This window comes from Mizuhopecten yessoensis, unplaced genomic scaffold (assembly GCF_002113885.1).
Source record: "Mizuhopecten yessoensis strain PY_sf001 unplaced genomic scaffold, ASM211388v2 scaffold1707, whole genome shotgun sequence".
NCBI classification, from domain to species: domain Eukaryota; kingdom Metazoa; phylum Mollusca; class Bivalvia; order Pectinida; family Pectinidae; genus Mizuhopecten; species Mizuhopecten yessoensis.
Window position 1 is genome coordinate 227,583 of NW_018404181.1, and position 24,317 is coordinate 251,899.

General features: G+C 40.2%; 2 protein-coding genes across 5 annotated transcripts in view; one reads left to right on the forward strand and one right to left on the reverse strand.

Annotated features, from left to right (window-relative positions):
• Positions 1-4,690, forward strand: part of LOC110466829 — a 6,058-nt gene extending 1,368 nt beyond the window's left edge. The window contains exon 2 of the mRNA XM_021523601.1: positions 4,538-4,690. Within this exon, the coding sequence (XP_021379276.1) occupies positions 4,538-4,690 (153 nt within the window). The remainder of the gene's footprint in view (positions 1-4,537) is intronic.
• A 550-nt stretch (positions 4,691-5,240) lies between these two features.
• LOC110466908 (tyrosyl-DNA phosphodiesterase 2-like) lies at positions 5,241-24,317 on the reverse strand. Of its 4 annotated transcripts, XM_021523719.1 has the most exons (6): positions 24,215-24,317; positions 17,335-17,444; positions 15,276-15,392; positions 14,792-15,002; positions 11,812-11,978; positions 9,382-10,568 (listed from the first exon to the last, which is right to left on the reverse strand). In XM_021523719.1, the coding sequence occupies exons 2-5, from the start codon at positions 17,379-17,381 to the stop codon at positions 11,814-11,816; spliced, it is 540 nt and encodes a 179-aa protein (XP_021379394.1). In that variant the 5' UTR covers positions 17,382-17,444; positions 24,215-24,317; the 3' UTR covers positions 9,382-10,568; positions 11,812-11,813. The 4 variants fall into 4 exon arrangements, with proteins under 4 accessions (XP_021379404.1, XP_021379394.1, XP_021379378.1 ...); XM_021523729.1 differs by lacking the exons at positions 9,382-10,568; positions 11,812-11,978 and adding an exon at positions 5,241-5,871; XM_021523703.1 differs by lacking the exon at positions 11,812-11,978.

A 24,317-nucleotide genomic window follows, 5' to 3' on the forward strand; every position in this document is an offset into this window, starting at 1 on the left:
AATGATATAGTCAAATGTCTTGGTCAATCAACAGAAGGGTCGTTATTTGTGGATGACTTCTTGATCTGTTACAGATCTAAGAACATGCACACGATAGAACGACAACTTCAACAGAGTTTAAACAAACTACAAAATTGGGCAGACGAAAACGGCTTCAAATTCTCTAAATCCAAAACTGTGTGCATGCATTTCTGTCAAAAACGAAAAGCACACAATGACCCAAATCTAACACTCGATGGCACTAGAATTCCTGTTGTTGAACAGACTAAATTTCTCGGCCTCATTTTTGATTCGAAACTCTCTTTCATACCACATATAAAGTATCTGAAGGATAAGTGTTCCAAGGCGTTAAACATTATACGAGTCCTTTCTCATACTGATTGGGGAGCGGATCGTGAAATGCTTTTGCGCCTATACAGATCACTTATTCGAACAAAACTGGATTATGGTTCTATGGTATACGGGTCAGCGCGCAGTTCGTACCTTCAGATGCTAGATCCAATCCATAACCAAGGGCTACGTCTTGCCCTGGGAGCTTTTCGAACAACACCTGTAAAAAGCCTGTACGTGGAAGCAAATGAACCATCCCTTTATGACAGAAGAATAAAACTTTCATTACAATTTGCAACTCAATTAAAATCAAACCCTAAAAATCCTGCTTTCAACCAAGTATTCAACCCCAAATACCAAAACATATTTACGCAAAACCAAAAACTTCTGCCAACATTTGGTATCCGAATTTTGAATTTCCTGCAAGAACTCAACATAAAATTGACGGACATAGCTGAATTTAACATATCTGATGTTCCTCCGTGGACCATTCAAACCCCCGATTTTAACTTTACATTACATGAGCGAGGGAAATCAAGTGTTATGCCCGAAGAACACAAATCCTCCTTTCGGGAATGCATTTCGAATTACCCTTCTCATACACAACTTTACACCGATGGCTCCAAAGAAGGTGAGAAAGTGGCAGCAGCCTGCTGTACTGCCAATACTTGCACTTCAGTCCGACTACCAGACGGCGCCTCCATCTTTTCTGCTGAAGCATGCGCCATTGGTTTGGCCCTCGACCATATCGATGAACACCGCATTAAAAAGGCAATTATTTGTTCAGACTCTCTATCTGTCCTACAGAGTTTACAGTTACGAGATCCTAAAAACACAATCGTACAAAACCTTGCTCATCGAATATCTCGTATATTAAAAAAGTCTAAAATAACTTTACTATGGATTCCGAGCCATGTCGGAATAAAAGGCAACGAATTTGCTGACAGGGAAGCAAAAAATGCATTGAATCTCGAACAAACAAATATCAAACTACCATACACAGATTTTAAACCTACTATTCGTACAGCCATTCAAAATGAATGGCAGAAACGCTGGTCTCTGGAGACCAACAACAAACTTTTTAAGATACAACCGAAACTTAAAACATCTATTCCCAGTCGGAAAGATCGTAGAGAGGAAGTTGTCCTCGCTCGGCTCCGCACTGGGCACACATATCCTACTCATTCGTACCTTTTAAAACGAGAAGATATACCTTCATGCCACGCATGTGACACTCCATTTACAGTGGAGCATTTTTTAATAGAATGTTCCGATTTTAAACACATTCGTGATAACTACTTCCGAGTCCCGGATATGAAAACACTTTTCAGTTCCGTGGATTCGAAGGCATTATTTAACTATTTGAAAGACATCGGGCTATTTTATAGACTCTGATGTCTTTTAACCCACCTTATCATTTTTGACGTTATATATATATCGCATATTCCATATCATCTATTCGTTATCTCTTTTATTATTTTAACCCCCTTTTATTATTTTTAATTATCTACACATACAATGCGAATACTTTTAAAATGAACGATTTTATCTTCGCTATTCACATGTTTGTTAAAAAAGTAAAATAAATAAATAAATCACCATGGCCCTAAATGACCACAGCCGTCGATGGGCCGTTAAACATAAACAAACAAACAAACAAACAAAAGCTCTCTAGGGTTTGATACCTGTTGGTGAAACATAAAGGACTCTTACGACACAGTGAACCGTGGAGAAAATCAATGCTTATATGATAATTTCAACCTCCCTGGCCATTCTATTCTGTCTATGACATTCCGCCTGGGCCTGTATCCCTTGGATTTTATGTAGGACGGGTTGTCAGCAAATATATATGATTAATCTTAGTTTTAATATGCAAAACATAAACAGAAAATGATTGGATAATAGTTGAACAATATTTATAACACAAGCCTTATAGGAGTTATCTCCTCTACACTGTTTAATTGGATTGTTATGACAGAATATATGTAATGTTTGTAAATAAGTTTGGATGTCCAATTTAATTGACATATATAAAGTCAATAAAATCTGTTGAAATTAAATACGACAGTCTGAAGTTTAGGCACAAATTACCATCTAACTAATAACCTTACTCTTCGTACCTCGTACCGTAGACAACGAGAAGAGCATTACGTAAGACGTATTGGTAAGGCTGCGCGATATAGATGTACCGACCGTGTTGACTCTGTAGGGCATTTGTCAAGTCCAGGAATCAGTCCAACTTACGTGATGGCTTTGTTCACTCCTCAAAGGAGACGTAAAGGTAGTTGTGGATATGGTCATTACTATAGTCCAACGGAACACAATGTGTCATTGAAGACATGATGACACTCTAGAGAAACCATTGGGTGTTCACCGTGTTCAAACTAATAATGATAATAACAATAATATATAACATTTGATATAACCATATCTAGCTAGAATAACCCACTATAAAGCGCTTTACAGTACAAAGATATACAATTTATACAATCAATATAATTTTGAGGAATTCACAGGAGCTGCCTTATCAGGCGCTAAATACTAGTCCTAAGCCACCTGGCTAATATCTCCCTATGTGTGTATGTCTGCGTGTGTGCTGGAGATGTATTGTGTTCTGTTTGTAATGAGACCGTGCTTCCAACGGTATCATTTATAGCGCCACCTCACTTGAATGCTACAACACAGATACCGCAACATCAACCCCAGACCATTTTATACTTCATCTGGGTTGTTGGAGTTGTGTGGGCAGGAGAAAAACACTTTCTCTAATTATTCCATGCGTGCGACGACCTCGTGGATCGAACCCCGACCGCCGGCGTGGAAGGCCGGAGTGTTAACCACTTGACCAATCTGCCCATAATAACTATACTGTATTCGCTTTCTCACTCCGTATTACGAACTTAACAAGATAATTCTAATACAAACTCCCCTGATGACAATTGAAAACTAGCTTGGATACTTAATAAAATCATTGAGGATGTGGCACCAATTCGACACTTTAAGCCTGACCGAATTGACAATCACGACTCTCAGGTAACACGAGATTTCATGAAAGTCGCCAAAAAGGGGATCCATGCCATACCATCAGTGATATCCTACCTAAAGAGTCGGTCGAAGCTAACAAACTATAACAGCTAAGGTATATGACAAGAAAATACTGCCTTACTGGCAAGCTAGCTTTTCCAGTGATGCTGTTTAACCCGGGAACCCGCTCACTAGTTCAGCAACGTCGAGCTTGGTCAGTAGTTGGATAAGTGACCGCCCGCACGTTACATTTGGTGGCGGCAGCGGTGGGATTCTGTAATCATGTAAGGTCAGTTCCCGGTGGTCATAGAAGGTGCATTGAACACAGGGAGGACCTCGGGGAATCCCCAGGTCAAGTCACGGAGGTGGAAATAGTGTAACAGCTACGGTTAATGCAAACAGTTGGTTGTCATTGATAATAAAACTACATTATATAAGCTAAGGTAAATGAGAGGAAAATACTGCTTTACTGGCAAACGCTACCATTCCACTAAACATGCGTTTATGATTTCTTAATTATTCCATATCCATTAATTGCCTCCAAGCTCTTCAACTACAACCAAACGTTACAACAGCTGAATTTAGATGCATGAAATATTAAATGAGAACATTACAAGTCGGTAATTTTGACACTGATGTCCAAACCTCACTCAACAATCTGCACTGTATATACAATTACATTACAAATTAGGAAACCTTATACATTTTCGAATATTTTGAAAGACGAAACACTAGCTAACTACGCTTCTGTATTACATTAATTCCGATTACCCATTAATGATAGCGATACGGTCCTGCCTTGTTCGTATTGGATTCCGAAACTTCACAAAAATCCCCATGAACATTGCTTCATCGCTGGCTTTTCTAGTTGCCCAACCAAACCATAATCCAAACATTTCAGAGTCATAGAACCAGATTAAGAGTCATATTGCGATACTGCCTTCGCAAGAAGTGGAATAAATGGAAAATGGCTTTTGAAGAATTCAAACAGGCTTGTCATCAATCATGATCATTCCCTTTCTAAGTTCTTTTATCATTTTTTTTGATGTTTCGACCTTGTTTACTTCCATATCTCATACCAAACTGATGGAACGCCTTCGTTCTCTTATCAAGAGAGTTTTTTCTCCAAGAAAGGCGAATGGTGATATCCGCATATTGTTGTAAATGAGCATATTTTATGAAGAGCACAATGGCCATTTTGAAATTGCCTGAGGACGGATTTGTGAGAATGATTGAGTTCCTGGTTGACAAAATCATTGTTGAGACTGTTGGCAGGACTTTACCAGCAGACTGTAGGCATTACTGTGACCGTCTAATGGCGGAATTGTTTCCATAGGAATCTGAATGTATTGATGAGCTTATCTGGACTGGTAGCACGGAGGCACGCTAGTCTAGTGGTAGAACGTCGGGCTCGTGACCGAAGGGTTGCGGGTGCGAGTCACGAAAAGGCACTGTGTTGTATCTTTGAGCAAGATACTTTACTCCGCTTGTTCCAGTCTACTCAGCTGATAATGAGTACGTGGTTTGGCAGTGCTAGAATGCTAGATGTGAGCGCCGAAATGGCAGCACCGGCTGTATGCTCCCTATGGAGTTGAGAAAGATATTGGCTGGTTGCAAAGGCCCTATAACCACGGCTCAAAGATACAACACAGTGGCGTGCTGTGACTCGGCCCCGCAACCCTTCGGTCACGAGTCCGGCGTCCTACCACTAGACTACCATGCCTCTTGACCAAGATTTACATGTCGGGTGGCGTCGATGAAGCAGGAGATGTTGACTTTTCTGGAACACTTATTCTTTTACTTTTATACGATACAAGATTTATCTTTATTTACCGATGTGTTTGATTGAGCAGACCTTATCTTGCGACAAAAACAATAACACAATACAAAACAACAAATATATATATCACAGCACGTATCAAAAGTAGTAAGAGAAAGCACTAACGCTTAACGTCAAGCGAACATGATGCTCATATTCTTTCTGTTTTTCGCCATATTAACAGTTTTGGTCATTTAAGGACGTGCCAGATTTTGGTGGTGGTAGAGGAAAGCCGGAGTACCGAGCGGTAACTTGACCACCGACCTGCGGCCAGTACCTGGCGACTGTACCACGTAGGACTCGATACCACGATCCATTGGTGGAGGGTTCGTGGTAGCAATATGGAGAAAAATAAATCATGATCATAGCACAAAGATATATTATAAGAAGCAGCATAAAATGTAACGGAAGCACACTTCAAAAGAAACGTTGCATTATTAAAACATCTTCTGAAATATATTCAAAATCGCGTTATCTCTAGTCGAAACTTGTTATTTATATAAGAAATAGTTTTGAACAATATGCTACGTATTAGTGTTGTCTACCCGAGAGTGTCCAATCAACGACCACAAAATAACGCGTTTGGTGTCATGAGGATATCAGCGTTGTTTTGGGAGAGGATGAAGATGTGTTTCCTTCTTCGTTACATTGTACTCATGTCTCCTCAGTTGCTGTGGTGAAGTTTTGCGGCCGTCTATCTATAACAAAAATTAACAAAAAAGATAAGATGTAAATGAACTATAATTCAAATAGTATCAAAAAGGAATAGTTCTCTATAGTTTCATAATGTCCCCGTTGTATGTGACGTCAAGACCGTGAAACATATCGGTTTTTGTGACGTCTACTGGATGAACATGTCTGTGTTGTTATTAAAAATAGTACAAGTCATTCGGATTCACATGTCTCGCCTGTGTCCCGCTTCGACCATCAATGCACATATCAGAGAAACGAGCTTAAACGCCAAAACCTAATGTTGATGGTTATGCTGGCAAAGTCAATGGACCATGAATGGTAGGTCACAACCAGCATTCGATGCATATGTGTTGAGATGTACTACCTCCGATGCATCTATGGTCCAAGTGTGGTTGGTCTAGCACTTATACTTTCAGTGAAACTAAGTTAAACGCAGAAACGTAATGTTGACGTCACCGACGTCGCCGGAAAAGCTTATAATTAGTCTCGCTCCCGCAACTTCGTCACGGCGAGACAAAAAGTGACGTAGTAGATCGTTAGCACGGTGTTATTAGTTCGACTTTTTGTTACATTACGTTATCTAGTAGGTGAACTACGTTTTATGACGTCATCATCTTTTTGGCTTATGTTAGATTTATATTATTTAGCAGTCGGACTTATTTTAACGTCGACATCGAGATATACATGTAGGGTAAAGTTAGTGCTTTAATAGAGCTGGTCGGCTAGCTTTTATCAAGTGTTCGGCCTATGTACGAGTTCTTTTTTAGAAAACAGTTGAAAGTCTACTAATGCCATATGCAGTCTTAACAATCTTTTTCTCAGTTAATGCTGCACATTGTCACATGTATCGAAGTAAATATAAAAACAATATAGCAGTTATAATGAAGTTTTATTGAACAAAAAATATCAATAACGATCAATAGTTTGCATTTACATGACTCCTCTAGCCTCGCAGCTACGTCAATAGGACATTATGTGACCAACAATGTGTGCAAAGGTGTTCAAACTCCTACTCAGAATGAGATGCGTCAGTTGGGTAAGGATGCTAAATTTGTTTGCTTTGAACAAAAAACATAAATATTTTTTTTATATTGGGAGCTTTGAAAAACGTCCATTTTCTTTGTCAGGCAAAGAGTGCAAATGACTGGTTTCTAGTAACTGTTTGTGTCAAAACTGTTTTCAAAAATAAAGCAATAAGAAGCTATAGTATCAAGGGAGAAAAATATATATATGCTCATCCAATACCAAACTGACATACTAATAAAATCCTCCTGATGCATTCTGGCATTTAAAATGTATAGAAAACATTGAAATGAAACAAGAAACAAGAGGCCCAGAGGGCCTGTATCGCTCACCTGAATATTATAGCAGTCATAGCAAAATGTTCTTTAAATATTATATTGCACTACAAATATTCCCCTCGCAAACTTTGTCGGCTCCATCTGTTGAAACTACCAGCCAAATATTATTATAAGATTCTATGCTTTTTGGTTCTTCTTCAGAAGTTGTTTGACATATTTTTCCCTGTGACCTTGTAAGTAGGTCAATGTCATTTTCCTTCTCAAACTTTGTTAGCTCTATCCCAAAATGCTACAAGCCAAATTTTATGAATCCATTAAGTTTTGTTCTTCAGAACAAATCCTTTGAAATGTTGCTGACCTCTGTGACCTTTAAAGTAGGTTGAGGTCATTTTCAGTTGCAAACTTTGGTGAGCTCTATCCCAGGAAGCCACCAGGCAAATATCATAATTTAATGCCTTTCGATTATTCGTTCTCAAACTTTGTTGGGCTCTATCCCAGGAAACCACCAGTCACATTTGAAGATTATATACCTTTCAGTTCTTCAGAGGAAGTCGTTTGAAGTGTTTGACACATTTGACCCCTGTGACATTGAAAGTAGGTTGAGGTCATTTTCGTTCTCAAACTTTGTTGGGCTCTATCCCAGGAAACTACCAGCCAAATTTGAAAATTCTATACCTTTTAGTTTTACAACAGAAGTCGTTTGAAGTGTTCGACACATTTGACCCCTGTGACCTTGAAATTCGGTTGCGTTAATTTTCATTCTAAAACTTTATCGGGCTCTATCCCAAGAAGCCTACAGCCAAATATGACGATTCTATACCTTTCAGTTCTTCTTCAGAGTTGTTTGAAGTGTTTGACATATTTGACCGCTATGACCTTGAAAGAAGGTCAAAGTAATTTTCATTCTCAAACTTTGTCGGGCTCTATCCCAGGAAGCCACCAGCCAAATTTAGAGATTCTATACTTTTAAGTTCTTCTTCAGAAGTCGTTTGAAGTGTTTGACACATTTGACCCCTATGACCTTGAAACTAAGTCAAGGTCATTTTCGTTCTAAACTTTGTTGGGTTCTATCCCAGAAAACCACCAGCCAAATTTGAAGATTCTATACTTTTAAGTTCTTCAGAAGAAGTTGTTTGAAGTGTTTGACACATTTGACCCCTATGACCTTGAAAGTAAATCAAGGTCAGTTTCGTTCTAAAATTTTGTCGGGCTCCTACCAACGAAGCTTTTGTTCAAATATCATGGCACTATGCCTGTTCGTTCTTCAGAAGAAATCGTTTAAAGGAAAAGTTGACGGATGATGGACGGACGACGAACGCCGCACCATGACATAAGCTCACTTGCCCTTCGAGCAGGTGAGCTAAAATCTACTTTCTAACTGAATTATTTCTGGATGTTGTGAAATGACTAAAACATATTGCACTTGCACTTTCATTTCAAGAAAAAGGAATTTATATCGATATATGTCGGATGCCTTAAAACATATATATTTAGTTAAGGAATTGCTTCCCTATGACCACATTTCAAACCCTATAAAAAGAAAGAAATTTGTAATACCGCCTTCCCCCTTAATCCATTCATATTAAACCGTTAAAAAACCAAAGAGAAATGCTTAGAGCTTATTATTAACATGCAGATTTTGCTAATAGGGTAATTAATGACCAAGTTTGATAAAAACCTAGCAAGATCTATTTAGTTATTATGGCTAAAATTAATCAACAAAGCATAACAAGTCATTTGGATTGACATGTCACGCCTGTGCCCCGCTTTGACCATAGATGCACATATCAGAGTTACTAAGTTAAAAGCAAAAACTTGATGTTGATGGAAAAGCTGACAAAGTCAATGTACCATGAAAAGTAGGGGGCATCCAGCATTTGATGCATGGGCTGAGAAGATTTACTTCTGAATGGGAAAAATGGTTAAAATTAGTAGAGCTTGACCTCACCTAACCCTGAGCCTTATGACTATTTATATTAAGTTAGTAGGTGTTATTCTCTTGCTTACTCCAACCCCTCCTATTTATGTCTACAAGCAGGTCTCTATTCCATTAGAATAAGTAGCGATGACTGCAGATGCAGGTATACATGTACAGTGTAAGTCAGATTTGTGTTTTTTGAAGATGCAGGCTGAGCCAATTTATTACTATCTTTCTTTGATGGTAACATACAGGAACAAATGTACTTTAAAACAAAATAATGACAAAGGTTCACAGCAGTTATTTATTTTATTTATTTTTCTTCTCAAATCTGCTGTGTTATGTTAACGTTGTTATGTAAACTTAATGTTGATGGAGATGCTGATAAAGTCAATGGACCATGAACGGTAGGCGGCATTCAGTACTTGATGCATGGGTTGAGATGAACTACCTCAGGTGCGTCTATGGTCCAAGTTTGGTTGGTGTAGCACTTATACTTTCAAAGAAATAACTTAAATGCAACAACTTAATGTTGATGGAGATGCTGACAAAGTGAATGGACCGTGGAAGGTAGGTCGCATCCAGATTTTCATGCATGGGTTGAGATGTAGTACCTTAAATGCAACTATGGTGCAAATTTGGATAGTGTAGCACTTAAACGTTCAGATAAACTAACCTAAACACAAAAACTTAATGTTGATGGAGATGCTGACAAAGTCAATAGGCCACGACAGGAAGACAGTATCCAGTATTTGATGCATGGGTTGAGATGTACTACCTAAGATGCATCTATGGTCTAAGTTTGGTTGGTGTAGCACTTATACTTTCAGAGAAACTAACTTAAACACAAAAACTTAATGTTGACGCCGCCGTCGCCGGGAAAGCAACACCTGTGTATCGCTACCACTTCGTCGCGGCGAGACAAAAATTATTTTATAAATGAAACATTTGACAATATCTTCAGATAGGAACTCTTTAGGGAAGAATATGTACACCACATTTAGGTTACATACATCTTTAACCCACTGAGGAATTAAAGGCAACCCCTCTTTGTTTATTTTTCCTGGTAGATTAATAATCAAACATTGTGCCGATCTAAAAACCGTTTTTCAGTCCAGGAAAAAGTCTATATATCTAGTACAGTAATATTGATATTCTTTCAAGGTCACTTGACCTTGGAAGCAAGACTTTTGACCTTGGAAAGGATATTGTAGTGAGCTAAAAGTCCCCAGTGGTCACTAGGATACTTCCCACACTTAGCAACACGTTCCAGTCCGACGAGTTCCAAATAGACAGGCTCAACCGTGGGTGGCTCTGCTCCCCTTATGTACAAACGGTCAAATCGTAACTTGGGCCTGAACTTTCCAGAGAAGACCAAGTTGTCGTTACGAGACATGTCCCAAGTGTAAGCTGCCTCTGGCCTTTGACCTGTTATTTCCCAGATATCGTGAACACCAGGAGGCAGACCTCCTATTCTGGCCACCTAAACAAATAAAACACAGTTTTTTGGTTAAACACATACCATAGCATACAGGATTCTAAAAATGAAAGTCCACATCACCTGGTATTTGTTTAATTTGAAAAGAAAGAGTACATTAATTAAAACCAGCACTTAAAGTTGACCTTTGACCTCATTACTGTAATAAAGAAAATTATTCGCATTGCTAGTCCAAATGGTTCTTGGGATGTTGTTGTTTAAAGTTTTTATCATATTTGACCCCTGTGACCTTGTAAGTAGGTCAAGGTCAATTTAATGAGGAAACCTCATAGCACTTCACCCCAGGTACCTACTGGCAAAATATCATGACCCTATGCATTATGGAACTTGAGAAGATTGTTAAAGTTTTTAACATATTTGACCCCTGTGACCTTGTAAGTAGGTCAAGGTCATTATAATGGGGAGACTTTATATCACCTCATCCCAGATACCTACTGACAAAAAATCATGACTCTATGCCTTATGGAACTTGAGAAGAAGATTGTAAAATGAAATGAATTTTTTATTGAATTCTGTATTCAATATTTTCTGAACCATTTTCTTTAGGTCAGCAAAACAGCTAGTACAAGGTTCACATATCACAACCAGTAAAATATTTGTTTGTGTTTCAAATCCCGAATGCGGTCGTGCTCTAACCAACCAATTCAAAATAACAACAACAGTTATCAGATCACACGGGATATAGACTGTACCCTCCAACCAGACGGTGATTATAGTCTCAATCCAAAGTTCCCAACACAACACACCATCCCTGGAGCTAGGCATGACGATGGAATATTATTAGGTATTATAAATGTGCTAGCGTTTGTTCCAAAGTTTTATCTAACCACTAATTTTGCTGCCATGCCATCCTTCGATGCAGTGAATAAGAAGAAGTAGCGAGAAAACCTCCCCTAAGTCATGGAACATGGTCATAAAGTCAGGTGGACCCATTTACTAGAACAAGAAAGTTGGCTTGAGCACAGAATCTCAGTTTGAGCATTGAAACAGTTTGATGAATACGGGCCTAGATTTAACATACCAATAGAATTCAAAATATGATTCCAACAAAAATGATATTTTTATGATAGTTGTGTCATTTTTTGTATTTTACACAACAAAACTTGTTTTTGCGACAAATATAACAAAAATCAAATCATAAAATGACTTAATCTTGTTCCTTTTGTATATTCCTCTTTGATAAACAATAACATAATAAGTAATCTAAAAAGGGAAATATACTACTAACCTCTATGTTACGTAGGTTGAGATTCCAAATATGACAGTAGAAGATTTTGAGGATTTCTGCATCACACGAAACGCCTTTAGTAGCTGCTGTACACGTTCCTTTGATTGTTTTTCGGAACTTTCTAAATGAGAGGTCATCAGCACCAAGTTCTCTCCTTTAATTTTACACTGTAAGTAAGAGTTATTCCCCGTTATCTAAAGATAATGTTGTAAAAGAACATGGTTGTCTCCCTTTACACAAATACAATTTGGCTGTTTTTCCATCAATGCTTAACGGCCCTTCCACTCAGGGTAGGTCAATAGGGCAAACAAATGATTGACAAAAATAAATGCAAAATAAAAACATCAAACAAAGTAAAAAGCAAATGTCAATTTGAATATTGAAAGTGGCAATGGTGACTCAAATGTTATTAAAAAGACCAACAGATTTCAGATAGCCTAAAGTTGAAGAGACTTAGAAAATGTTCTTGAGTTGACTAAAAGTCGATAAAATCTAATAACAAGTGCTTTACTGTAAATGGTTCCTGACACGCTAGGAGGTTCCTCATCATCTGTGTGTTGGAGAAGGGTAGTGGAATACTTACCTGTACAAGTAGGAGGTTCCTCATCATCTGTGTGTCAGGGAAGGGTAGTGGAATACTTACCTGTACAAGTAGGAGGTTCCTCATCATCTGTGTGTCAGGGAAGGGTAGTGGAATACTTACCTGTACAAGTAGGAGGTTCCTCATCATCTGTGTGTCAGGGAAGGGTAGTGGAATACTTACCTGTACAAGTAGGAGGTTCCTCATCATCTGTGTGTCAGGGAAGGGTAGTGGAATACTTACCTGTAAAGTAGGAGGTTCCTCATCATCTGTGTGTCAGGGAAGGGTAGTGGAATACTTACCTGTACAAGTAGGAGGTTCCTCATCATCTGTGTGTCAGGGAAGGGTAGTGGAATACTTACCTGTACAAGTAGGAGGTTCCTCATCATCTGTGTGTCAGGGAAGGGTAGTGGAATACTTACCTGTACAAGTAGGAGGTTCCTCATCATCTGTGTGTCAGGGAAGGGTAGTGGAATACTTACCTGTACAAGTAGGAGGTTCCTCATCATCTGTGTGTCAGGGAAGGGTAGTGGAATACTTACCTGTACAAGTAGGAGGTTCCTCATCATCTGTGTATTAGGGAAGGGTAGTGGAATACTTACCTGTACACGTAGGAGGTTCCCCATCATCTGTGTATTGGGGAAGGGTAGTGGAATACCTACCTGTACAAGTAGGAGGTTCCTCATCATCTGTGTATTGGGGAAGGGTAGTGGAATACTTACCTGTACAAGTAGGAGGTTCCTCATCATCTGTGTATTGGGGAAGGGTAGTGGAATACTTACCTGTACAAGTAGGAGGTTCCTCATCATCTGTGTATTGGGGAAGGGTAGTGGAATACTTACCTGTACAAGTAGGAGGTTCCTCATCATCTGTGTATTGGGGAAGGGTAGTGGAATACTTACCTGTACAAGTAGGAGGTTCCTCATCATCTGTGTATTGGGGAAGGGTAGTGGAATACTTACCTGTACAAGTAGGAGGTTCCTCATCATCTGTGTATTGGGGAAGGGTAGTGGAATACTTACCTGTACAAGTAGGAGGTTCCTCATCATCTGTGTATTGGGGAAGGGTAGTGGAATACTTACCTGTACAAGTAGGAGGTTCCTCATCATCTGTGTATTGGGGAAGGGTAGTGGAATACTTACCTGTACAAGTAGGAGGTTCCTCATCATCTGTGTATTGGGGAAGGGTAGTGGAATACTTACCTGTACAAGTAGGAGGTTCCTCATCATCTGTGTATTGGGGAAGGGTAGTGGAATACTTACCTGTACAAGTAGGAGGTTCCTCATCATCTGTGTATTGGGGAAGGGTAGTGGAATACTTACCTGTACAAGTAGGAGGTTCCTCATCATCTGTGTATTGGGGAAGGGTAGTGGAATACTTACCTGTACAAGTAGGAGGTTCCTCATCATCTGTGTATTGGGGAAGGGTAGTGGAATACTTACCTGTACAAGTAGGAGGTTCCTCATCATCTGTGTATTGGGGAAGGGTAGTGGAATACTTACCTGTACAAGTAGGAGGTTCCTCATCATCTGTGTATTGGGGAAGGGTAGTGGAATACTTACCTGTACAAGTAGGAGGTTCCTCATCATCTGTGTATTGGGGAAGGGTAGTGGAATACTTACCTGTACAAGTAGGAGGTTCCTCATCATCTGTGTATTGGGGAAGGGTAGTGGAATACTTACCTGTACAAGTAGGAGGTTCCTCATCATCTGTGTATTGGGGAAGGGTAGTGGAATACTTACCTGTACAAGTAGGAGGTTCCTCATCATCTGTGTATTGGGGAAGGGTAGTGGAATACTTACCTGTACAAGTAGGAGGTTCCTCATCATCTGTGTATTGGGGAAGGGTAGTGGAATACTTACCTGTACAAGTAGGAGGTTCCTCATCATCTGTGTATTGGGGAAGGGTAGTGGAATACTTACCTGTACAAGTAGGAGGTTCCTCATCATCTGTGTATTGGGGAAGGGTAGTGGAATACTTACCTGTACAAGTAGGAGGTTCCTCATCATCTGTGTATTGGGGAAGGGTAGTGGAATACTTACCTGTACAAGTAGGAGGTTCCTCATCATCTGTGTATTGGGGAAGGGTAGTGGAATACTTACCTGTACAAGTAGGAGATTCCTCATCATCTGTGTGTGAAGGAAGGGTAGTGGAATACTTACCTGTAAAGTAGGAGGTTCCTAATCATCCGTGTGTGAAGGAAGGGTAGTGGAATACTTACCTGTAAAGTAGGAGGTTCCTCATCATCTGTGTGTCAGGGAAGGGTAGTGGAATACTTACCCGTACGAGTAGGAGGTTCCTCATCATCTGTGTATTGGGGAAGGGTAGTGGAATACCTACCTGTGCAAGTAGGAGGTTCCTCATCATCTGTGTGTCAGAGAAGGGTAGTGGAATACCTACCTGTACAAGTAGGAGGTTCCTCATCATCCGTGTGTCAGGGAAGGGTAGGGTTTGATGGTGTATTAGCTCTACCTGGTCCACCTTCAGTAATATACAGGTGTAATATTCCTCGTTTCCCCCGGTAATGACCTGATAAGTAGGACAACCTGACTCCAAAATTACTTGTGTTAGGGCTGTCACTTCCTGTAGAAACACGACATGAGGATGTTCCCTGTTAACGAGGTAAAAGTTAACTATGATTACGTTAAGACATTGTGAAAGTGGGAACTACAAGTTCACATTTAAAGTCATAAAGATTTGTTTGGAAAGACGAGAGCTTCACATTCAAATATAAGTTAATTATAATGTTTAGAGTTTGTAAAAATGAGGGCTTCAAGTTTACATTTAAGTTTATCGTTTTGTTTAGAGTTTGTAGAAATGAGACTTTCAGGTTTACATTTAAAGTTCACCATTATGTTGAGAATTTGTTAAGATAAGTACACACTTATTGATGATGTCACAAACGGCTTGAGTTCGTCTTTTGATGCTGAGGTCATGGAGTCCGTCAATGTTCCAGGAGAGAAGTCGAATCCTGTGTGGTTCTGGATCAGACTCCTCTACTCTGTAAGGAACCATGTATATGTTAAACTATACACCTTAATGTCTACAGGTGTTAAATTATATCCCTTAATGTCTACAGGTGTTTAATGACATACCCTAATGTCTACAGGTGTTTATTTACATACTTTATTGTCTACAGGTGTTTTATTACATACCTTAATGTCCACAGGTGTTCAATTATATCCCTTAATGTCCACATGTGTTAAATTACATACCTTAATATCTACAGGTGTTTAATTGTACACCTTAATGTCTACAATTGTTTAATTGTACACCTTAATGTCTACAGGTGTTTTATTACATACTTTAATGTCCACATGTGTTAAATTACATCCCTTAATGTCCACAGGTGATTAATTACATACCTTAATGTCTACAGGTATTTTATTACATACCTTAATGTCCACATGTGTTAAATTACATCCCTTAATGTCCACAGGTGATTACTTACATACCTTAATGTCTACAGGTATTTTATTACATACCTTAATGTCCACATGTGTTAAATTACATACCTTAATATCTACAGGTGTTTAATTGTACACCTTAATGTCTACAATTGTTTAATTGTACACCTTAATGTATACAGGTGCTTAATTACATACTTTAATGTCCACATGTGCTTAATTACATACCTTAATGTCCACAGGTGCTTAATTACAAACCTTAATGTCTACAGGTATTTAATTATTACATACCTTAATGTCTACAGGTGCTTAATTACATGCCTTAATGTCCACATGTGTTAAATGACATACCTTAATATCAACAGGTGTTTAGTTATATACATTATATGTCTACAGGTGTTTAATTGTGCTATATTAATTATATAGTAATTACGAGACGTGTAGCTTAATTATACTGCCTCTGTAATTATGGGACCTATTTGTGGAATCTTTAGACAGGGTAACAGCTGTGATGAGACTTACAGACAGTCTTCTAAGTATTTACACATAGGGTGAACTATATTCGGGCATGTTGGTTTAGACTGGGGCATAGTGGTACAACCACTTGGTTATCTCCCATTTGTGTACACACAATAACAGCTTCTGTCACCAAGAAGTACCACCAATTTAGTGCAGCAGACAAGAGAAATATTGTGTCCCATGAAGTGTTTGAAATGTCAAAATAAAACGGATATTTGCGACAGTTTAATAATGATTTCCCGCCACAAAGTATCATACATAGGAACTAAGTCAGTGTACGTACACTTACAGCTATTACTAAATTGACTTCAATTTCGTTGCCAACTCGTGTTTACTTTACACCACATAACAGACTACATATATCTTACTAATAATAGAAATGTCATGCACAAACATTTCACTCGTTTTGCTATATACACATATACACAAAATGCTGCAAATAAGTTTGTTTAAATCGCTCTTTCTGTAGGATTTTAAAGATTTACCTTTATTTCCCATACTGGGCCCCATTACATCCTATGCCTCACCTCATACATATATACAACATTGAGCTATTTTGTCCCTATAAGAGTTTGCTTAAATTGTTTGAAAAAATAACTTGTATTTCCCCCATTGGACTCTGCCACCATGGGAGCCACATCCTGCTTGTATAAAACATTGAGACCCCTTAGACCACAGATACTCCTTGTTAAATTTGTTTAAAATCCCTTCAACCATACTGTGGAAGGATTTATACGATTTACTGAAGTTATTCCCATATTATGCACACCATATCTTTCAGCGATTCTCTTTATACAACATTGACTTCCCTTTACCAAACAATGCTCCTGACCGCATTTTGTCAAAATCCACTCAGTTGTTCTGGATTAGTAGCTTTTTAAGGAAAAACATTAACTGAACACTGTGTACCGCCACGGCATAATCTCACCTGGAATTCTTCAGGCAGGAAACAAAATATATACAAAATATATACCCTAAATATAATCTTCTGATATTAGCAACTGCAAATAAACATACCTGGACTTCTTTTCAGAACATTCACTATTCTCTCCATCATCGCCCATTTTTCTCTTATGGTCTTTTTTTTCAGGCCCACAGTTTGATTCGTAAAATGTGTTCAGTGCTGTCTGCAACAAAATAACAAACAGAATTTGACACAAACATTTGGTTTATTTTATTATGTTGTATTGGACAAAGATAACGGATACTTTTTCCGGTGTCAATGGCGATGGCCGCTTTTGTTCTCAGCTCCGGCTGAGCTGAGGTATTTTTTGTAAGTTTTCAGCTACTAAAGGCACTTACTTAACAGAAATTAGTAAGCAAACAGTGTATTTGTCAACTCCTCTCCTCTACACAAAATGTGATCCAGGCGAGAAATCATCAAATACAGATATGCCAGGATCTGGTACATCAATCCGGGATGTAAACAAACACAGGACTTGACTATTGCCAGGAAAACTCGTACAGGATCAACCAAAGGATCTTAGGATCATGGGAAAGCAAGGGAAGATGTTTTTAAAACCCCATGGGACGAAGAATCTTGGGCTTGTAAGCTGTGTAGCAAGATATTTCTCGCTATTGGCACCTGCAAGGCAAACCTCAACATACAGAAAGTCAATCAGAAGGAACTACAACAGTTTGAGCTACGTAAACAAGTTGAGAACCTGAAGGTCAGCAAGGGGAAAGAGAAAAAAACACACCTGAGGTGATACATTGAACAGATTAAAACAATAGTGAGGAACTCAAGAGGACAAGCAAAATACTAGGCCGCAAGCTGTCCCTGGATACAGTAACAGTAGAGGACAAACAGGATACTACGCCGCAAGCTGTCCCTAGATAAAGTAACAGTAGAGGACAAACAGGATACTACACCGCAAGCTGTCCCTAGATACAGGAACAGTAGAGGACAAACAGGATACTACACCGCAAGCTGTCCCTAGATACAGGAACAGTAGAGGACAAACAGGATACTACACCCCAAGCTATCCCTATATACAGTAACAGTAGACGACAAACAGAATACTAGCCCCAAGCTGTCCCTAGATACAGTACCAGTAGAGGACAAACAGGATACTACACCCCAAGCTATCCCTATATACAGTAACAGTAGACGACAAACAGAAAAATAGCCGCAAGGTGTCCCTAGATACAGTAACAGTAGACGACAAACAGAATAATAGCCGCAAGGTGTCCCTAGATACAGTAACAGTAGACGACAAACAGAATAATAGCCGCAAGGTGTCCCTAGATACAGTAACAGTAGACGACAAACAGCATAATAGCCGCAAGCTGTCCCTAGATACAGTAACAGTAGAGGGCAAACAGAATACTAGCCGCAAGCTGTCCCTAGATACAGTAATAGTAGAGGACAAACAGAATACTAGCCCCAAGCTGTCCCTAGATACAGTAACAGTAGAGGACAAACAGGATACTACGCCCCAAGCTATCCCTAGATACAGTAACAGTAGACGACAAACAGAATACTAGCCCCAAGCTGTCCCTAGATACAGTTACAGTAGAGGACAAACAGAATACTACGCCGCAAGCTGTCCGTAGATACAGTAACAGTAGAGGACAACCAGGATACTAGCTGCAAGCTGTCCCTAGATACAGTAACAGTAGAGGACAACCAGGATACTAGCTGCAAGCTGTCCCTAGATACAGTAACAGTAGAGGACAACCAGGATACAACGCCGCGAGCTGTCCCTAGATACAGTAACAGTAGACGACAAACAGGATACTTCGCCGCAAAGCTGTCCCTAGATACAGTTACAGTAGACGACAAACAGGATACTACGCCGCAAGCTGTCCCTAGATACAGTAACAGTAGAGGACAAACAGGATACTACGCCGCAAGCTGTCCCTGGATACAGTAACAGTAGAGGACAACCAGGATACAACGCCGCGAGCTGTCCCTGGATACAGTAACAGTAGACGACAAACAGGATACTACGACGCAAAGCTGTCCCTAGATACAGTAGCAGTAAACGACAAACAGGATACTACGCCGCAAAGCTGTCCCTAGATACAGTAGCAGTAAACGACAAACAGGATACTACGCCGCAAGATGTCCCTAGATACAGTAACAGTAGAGGACAAGCAGGATACTACGCCGCAAGCTGTCCCTAGATACAGTAACAGTAGAGGACAAACAGGATACTACGCCGCAAGCTGTCCCTGGATACAGTAACAGTAGAGGACAAACAGGATACTACGCCACAAGCAAGCTGTCCCTAGATACAGTTACAGTAGAGGACAAACAGAATACACGCCGTAAGTTGTCCCTGGATACAGTAACAGTAGAGGACAAACAGAAAACACGCCGTAAGTTGTCCCTGGATACAGAAACAGTAGAGGACAAACAGAATACTAGCCACAAGCTGTCCCTAGATACAGTAACAGTAGAGGACAAACAGAATACTACGCCGCAAGCTGTCCCTAGATACAGTAACAGTAGAGGACAAACAGGATACTAGCCCCAGGCTGTGCCTAGATACAGTTACAGTAGAGGGCAAACAGAATACTAGTCCCAAGCTGTTCCTAGATACAGTAACAGAAGAGGACAAACAGGATACTACGCCGCAAGCGGTCCCTAGATACAGTAACAGTAGAGGACAACCAGGATACTACGCCGCTAGCTGTTCCTAGATACAGTAACAGTAGAGGACAAACAGAATACTACGCCGCAAGCTGTCCCTAGATGCAGTAACAGTAGAGGACAAACAGGATACTAGCCCCAGGCTGTCCCTAGATACAGTTACAGTAGAGGACAAACAGAATACACGCCGTAAGTTGTCCCTGGATACAGTAACAGTAGAGGACAAACAGGATCCTACGCCGCAAGCTGTCCCTAGATACAGTTACAGTAGAGGACAAACCGGAAACTACGCCGCAAGCTTTCCCTAGATACAGTAACAGTAGAGGACAACCAGGATACTACGCCGCTAGCTGTTCCTAGATACAGTAACAGTAGAGGACAAACAGAATACTACGCCGCAAGCTGTCCCTAGATGCAGTAACAGTAGAGGACAAACAGGATACTAGATACAGTAACAGTAGACGACAAACAGGATACTACGCCGCAAGCTGTTCCTAGATACAGTAAATGAAGACAATTGTCCCTAGATACAGTAACAGTAGAGGACAACCAGGATACTACGCCGCTAGCTGTTCCTAGATACAGTAACAGTAGAGGACAAACAGGGTACTACGCCGCAAGCTGTCCCTAGTTAAAGTAACAGTACAGGACAAACAGGATACTACGCCGGAAGCTGTCCCTAGATACAGTAACAGTAGAGGCCAAACAGGATACTACGCCGCAAGCTGTCCCTAGTTAAAGTAACAGTAGAGGACAAACAGGATACTAGCCCCAGGCTGTCCCTAGATACAGTTACAGTAGAGGACAAACCGGAAACTACGCCGCAAGCTGTCCCTAGATACAGAAACAGTAGAGGACAAATATGATACAACGCCGCAAGCTGTCCCTAGATACAGTAACAGTAGAGGACAAACAGGATACACGCCGCAAGCTGTCCCTAGTTAAAGTAACAGTAGAGGACAAAGAGGATACTACGCCGCAAGCTCTCCCTAGATACAGAAACAGCAGAGGACAAATATGATACAACGACGCAAGCTGTCCCTAGATAACAGAAGACGACAAACAGAATACTAGCCCCAAGTTGTCCCTAGATACAGTAACAGTAGAGGACAAACAGGATACTACGCGCAAGCTGTTCCTAGATACAGTAAATGAAGACGATACCAAAGATAACAACTCTACGTCTAATTAGAGAGTCGACAACAACGCCAGCCTCTCGGAAAAAATACATAGCAGGGTCACTGGCCTCGTATTAAGGAAGGTGGACTGCGATATAAGTATTTTAGAAAGTAACTATCAAACCAACCAGCATAGCCAACAACTTCACTATATTATCGGAAACGGATTTATATAAGTTATTTCAACTTGTTTCCGGATCCCATTCCTCTGTACTTTGTATGTTATGTGATGTAATGCAACTTAATTTGGAATGAAATAAAGTTTATATTAACCTCACTATAGAACTGTCCCGCCAAATGGTAACACACAATCCCCACAAGGTAACAGGTATATGTACTGGAACTCCAAGTACGCCTACGAATGTTACATAAGACGCTAGCCAGAATGCTGATATGCCATCAGGAAACAACAGTTGATCTTAGTTACCCGCTTTATAGTATGATTGGGCGGATTGGTCGAGTGGTTAACACTCCTGCCTTTCACGCAGGTGGCCGGGATTCGATCCCCGAAGGCATTGTACGCATGGGTATTCAAAGAAAGTGTTTTTCTCCTGCCCACACAATATGGTCTGGGGGTGGATGTTGCGGCATCTGTGCTGTAGCATTCAAGTGAGGGGACATTACAAATGATGCCGTTGGAAGCACGGTCCCACTACAAACAGAACACATTACATCTCCAGCAAACACGCAGGCAAACACACATAGGGAGATATTCGCCAGGTGGCATATGACTAGCAGTTAGCGCCTGATAAAGCAGCTCCTGCGAATTCCTCAAAATGGTATTGATTAATATATGCTAATTGTATTACCGGTAATTGTATATCTATGTACTGTAAAGCGCTTTAGAGTGGTTTATGTTAGCTAGATAGGGCGCTATATCAAATGTTGTATATAATTATTATCAACTACAAATCAATATATAGGTATATGTGCACGCTTATCTGGACTCGATAGCCATTTGTGAACATGGACTCTACTGCTTGTGTGTACAGACTGTATATAACCTGTAGATGTTACCTACGTGACCCGACTGTGTTTATAATAGGGTGAGGAATGGAAATAGGATTTTTTTCAATTTTAACAAACCATTGTATATATCGAACACTATAAACAAACCAGTTTTAACTCCATAAAAGAAGAATCTTCTATGAAGGCGGGATTTTAAGATTTAAATACAGATAATGCTGGGGCTCGAACCCGTGACCCTTGGCTCTCCAGCCCGATGCTCTACCGCTGAGCTAAAGAGAAATTCCCTATAGCTGACGCTTGTAGGGCAACCTAATCAATGCACAACTTTTGGGTTTTCTTCCACAACGCAAACAACATTGTTCCCATAGCAGTGTTGTAATAAAAGCTCTACAAAGCTTATGTTTGTTGTTGACAATATACACGACGTTAAATAAAGATTATTTATTATATCTTATAAATTCATAAGAGCGTAGTTCTCGGGCGCCGAAAAGCTCTTTAATGGAAACACATGTGTGCGTAAACAGAGTAGCTTCCCCTTGCTACACATCTTTTTTCCTCCGGAAGTAGCTGTCCAGTGGGGAAGCTGGAAGTGTATCCTTGTTGACACATGTGACCCCTGACCTTGACCCCTTACACACCTCCCATCCTTCGGAATAGCCTGTAGGATAGGATCAAAACAGGACTCTTTCTGTTTATAAACCATTGCCCGAGGGTCAGTATATGGTATTCCCTCAGGTGGCATGGAGGTAGACTGAGTTGTACCTCTCCCCTCTCCCCCCCCCCCCCAAGAGTGACCAGCTATTTGTTTATTGCCCTTGGCTACTGACATACTTACCACCCTTAGGTGTAGTCAGTAGCATAGTGGCTGGATTAGAAGTCTTATTTGGAGGCGAGGCAGCACAAGCCGCCATGCTCTCTTCTGATTGCTTTTAAGAGCCTCTGTCTCCAATTTTTCCACTAAGTATCTAACCTGGACCTACCTGCAGCTCCTTAAATTGATGCTGCATGTCAATAACTGCGTCCTCTTGTCTATTAAGCATATCTGCCTGTGATGAAGTCGACAGGGAGTAGTGACCATTATGCCTGTGATGACCCCATCACATAGCCATTTCTGCCACTTTTCAATGCCTATCCTTGAATTAGACATGAGTTTTTGTAGGGTGAGGTCGCCCTCGCCTCTTATCTCAATGATTTTCTGTGCCGTCGCAGGGCCTAAACCCTCCAACGTGCACAGCTCAACTTCTGTAGCTGAGCGTTAGTGTATCACAGCCATTACAAAATATGGACAAGTTTCTACGTTCTAATAAAGAAACAAGTTGATACACTTATAGCGTGTTCCATTTAGCGGAACGTTCCGGTTGTGCCAACTTGGAACGGGTCCGCTAAATGGTACAGTACGTTCCAATCACGTTCTCCGCACGCTAAATCCAACATGGCGGATATCAGCACGATTGCTACAGCGTATTATTCTTTTTTATCATTTTTTGATGATGAGGACGACGATATGTTAGAAACCGCAGCTGCTGCGTTTTGTATGACGCGAGACCGAGTTCGCGTTCCGCTGTATGTTGAAAATGTTGTTACAAATTATGATGAGATGGAGTTCCGTTTTCATTTTAGAATGACACGGAGGTCGTTCAATTTATTAACAAACCTGATTTATGCTACTGATAAAGTTTCTACATATCATGATCAAGGTCGCGAACCTATTCAGCTAGAGAAACAGGTTTTGGTGACAGTTTGGTACCTGGCAAACAAGGACTCACATCGGGAAATAGCCGATCGGTTTAATATAACAGTAAGCAGCGTCGCTAGGACGAAATCCCGTGTGATCGACGCTATCATGGCTTTGATGAAAGAATTCATCGTTTGGCCAACTGGTAATAACCGCACATTGTTCTTTAACAATTAATTACTTCATTTGGGGTTATAACATTTTGTTTAAGGTCCCTTCCACTATGGACTTGACAATTTCATAAACATTCGGACAAATTCAGTTTAAAATATACTTACATTCCAGTATCTTCCCGAATTCATAAGCAAGTTTGAAACTTACAAGCCCTTGTGTTCACATAGCCTAGGTAGCAACGTGTAAGATATATACAATGGTGAACGAACGACGATTCTTTAAAATACTATATTCAGTACTTACTTCATATGAGACGCATGTAACACTTGCAAACTACATTAAATCGCGTTTAAATCCCAATGACGAATTGCCACAATATTTCTGTCAACTTAAAACATGGCGCCGT

What these genes read in the sequence shown, in the direction of transcription:
- LOC110466908 (XM_021523703.1), bottom strand. Translation starts at nt 17,381, where the DNA reads ATGGGCGATGATGGAGAGAATAGTGAATGTTCTGAAAAGAAGTCCAG. An exon ending in TGTTCTGAAAAGAAGTCCAG is followed by an intron (nt 15,393 to 17,334) that starts GTATGTTTATTT and finishes GGTTCCTTACAG; the next exon opens with AGTAGAGGAGTCTGATCCAG. An exon ending in GTTTGTGACATCATCAATAA is followed by an intron (nt 15,003 to 15,275) that starts GTGTGTACTTAT and finishes CCTCGTTAACAG; the next exon opens with GGAACATCCTCATGTCGTGT.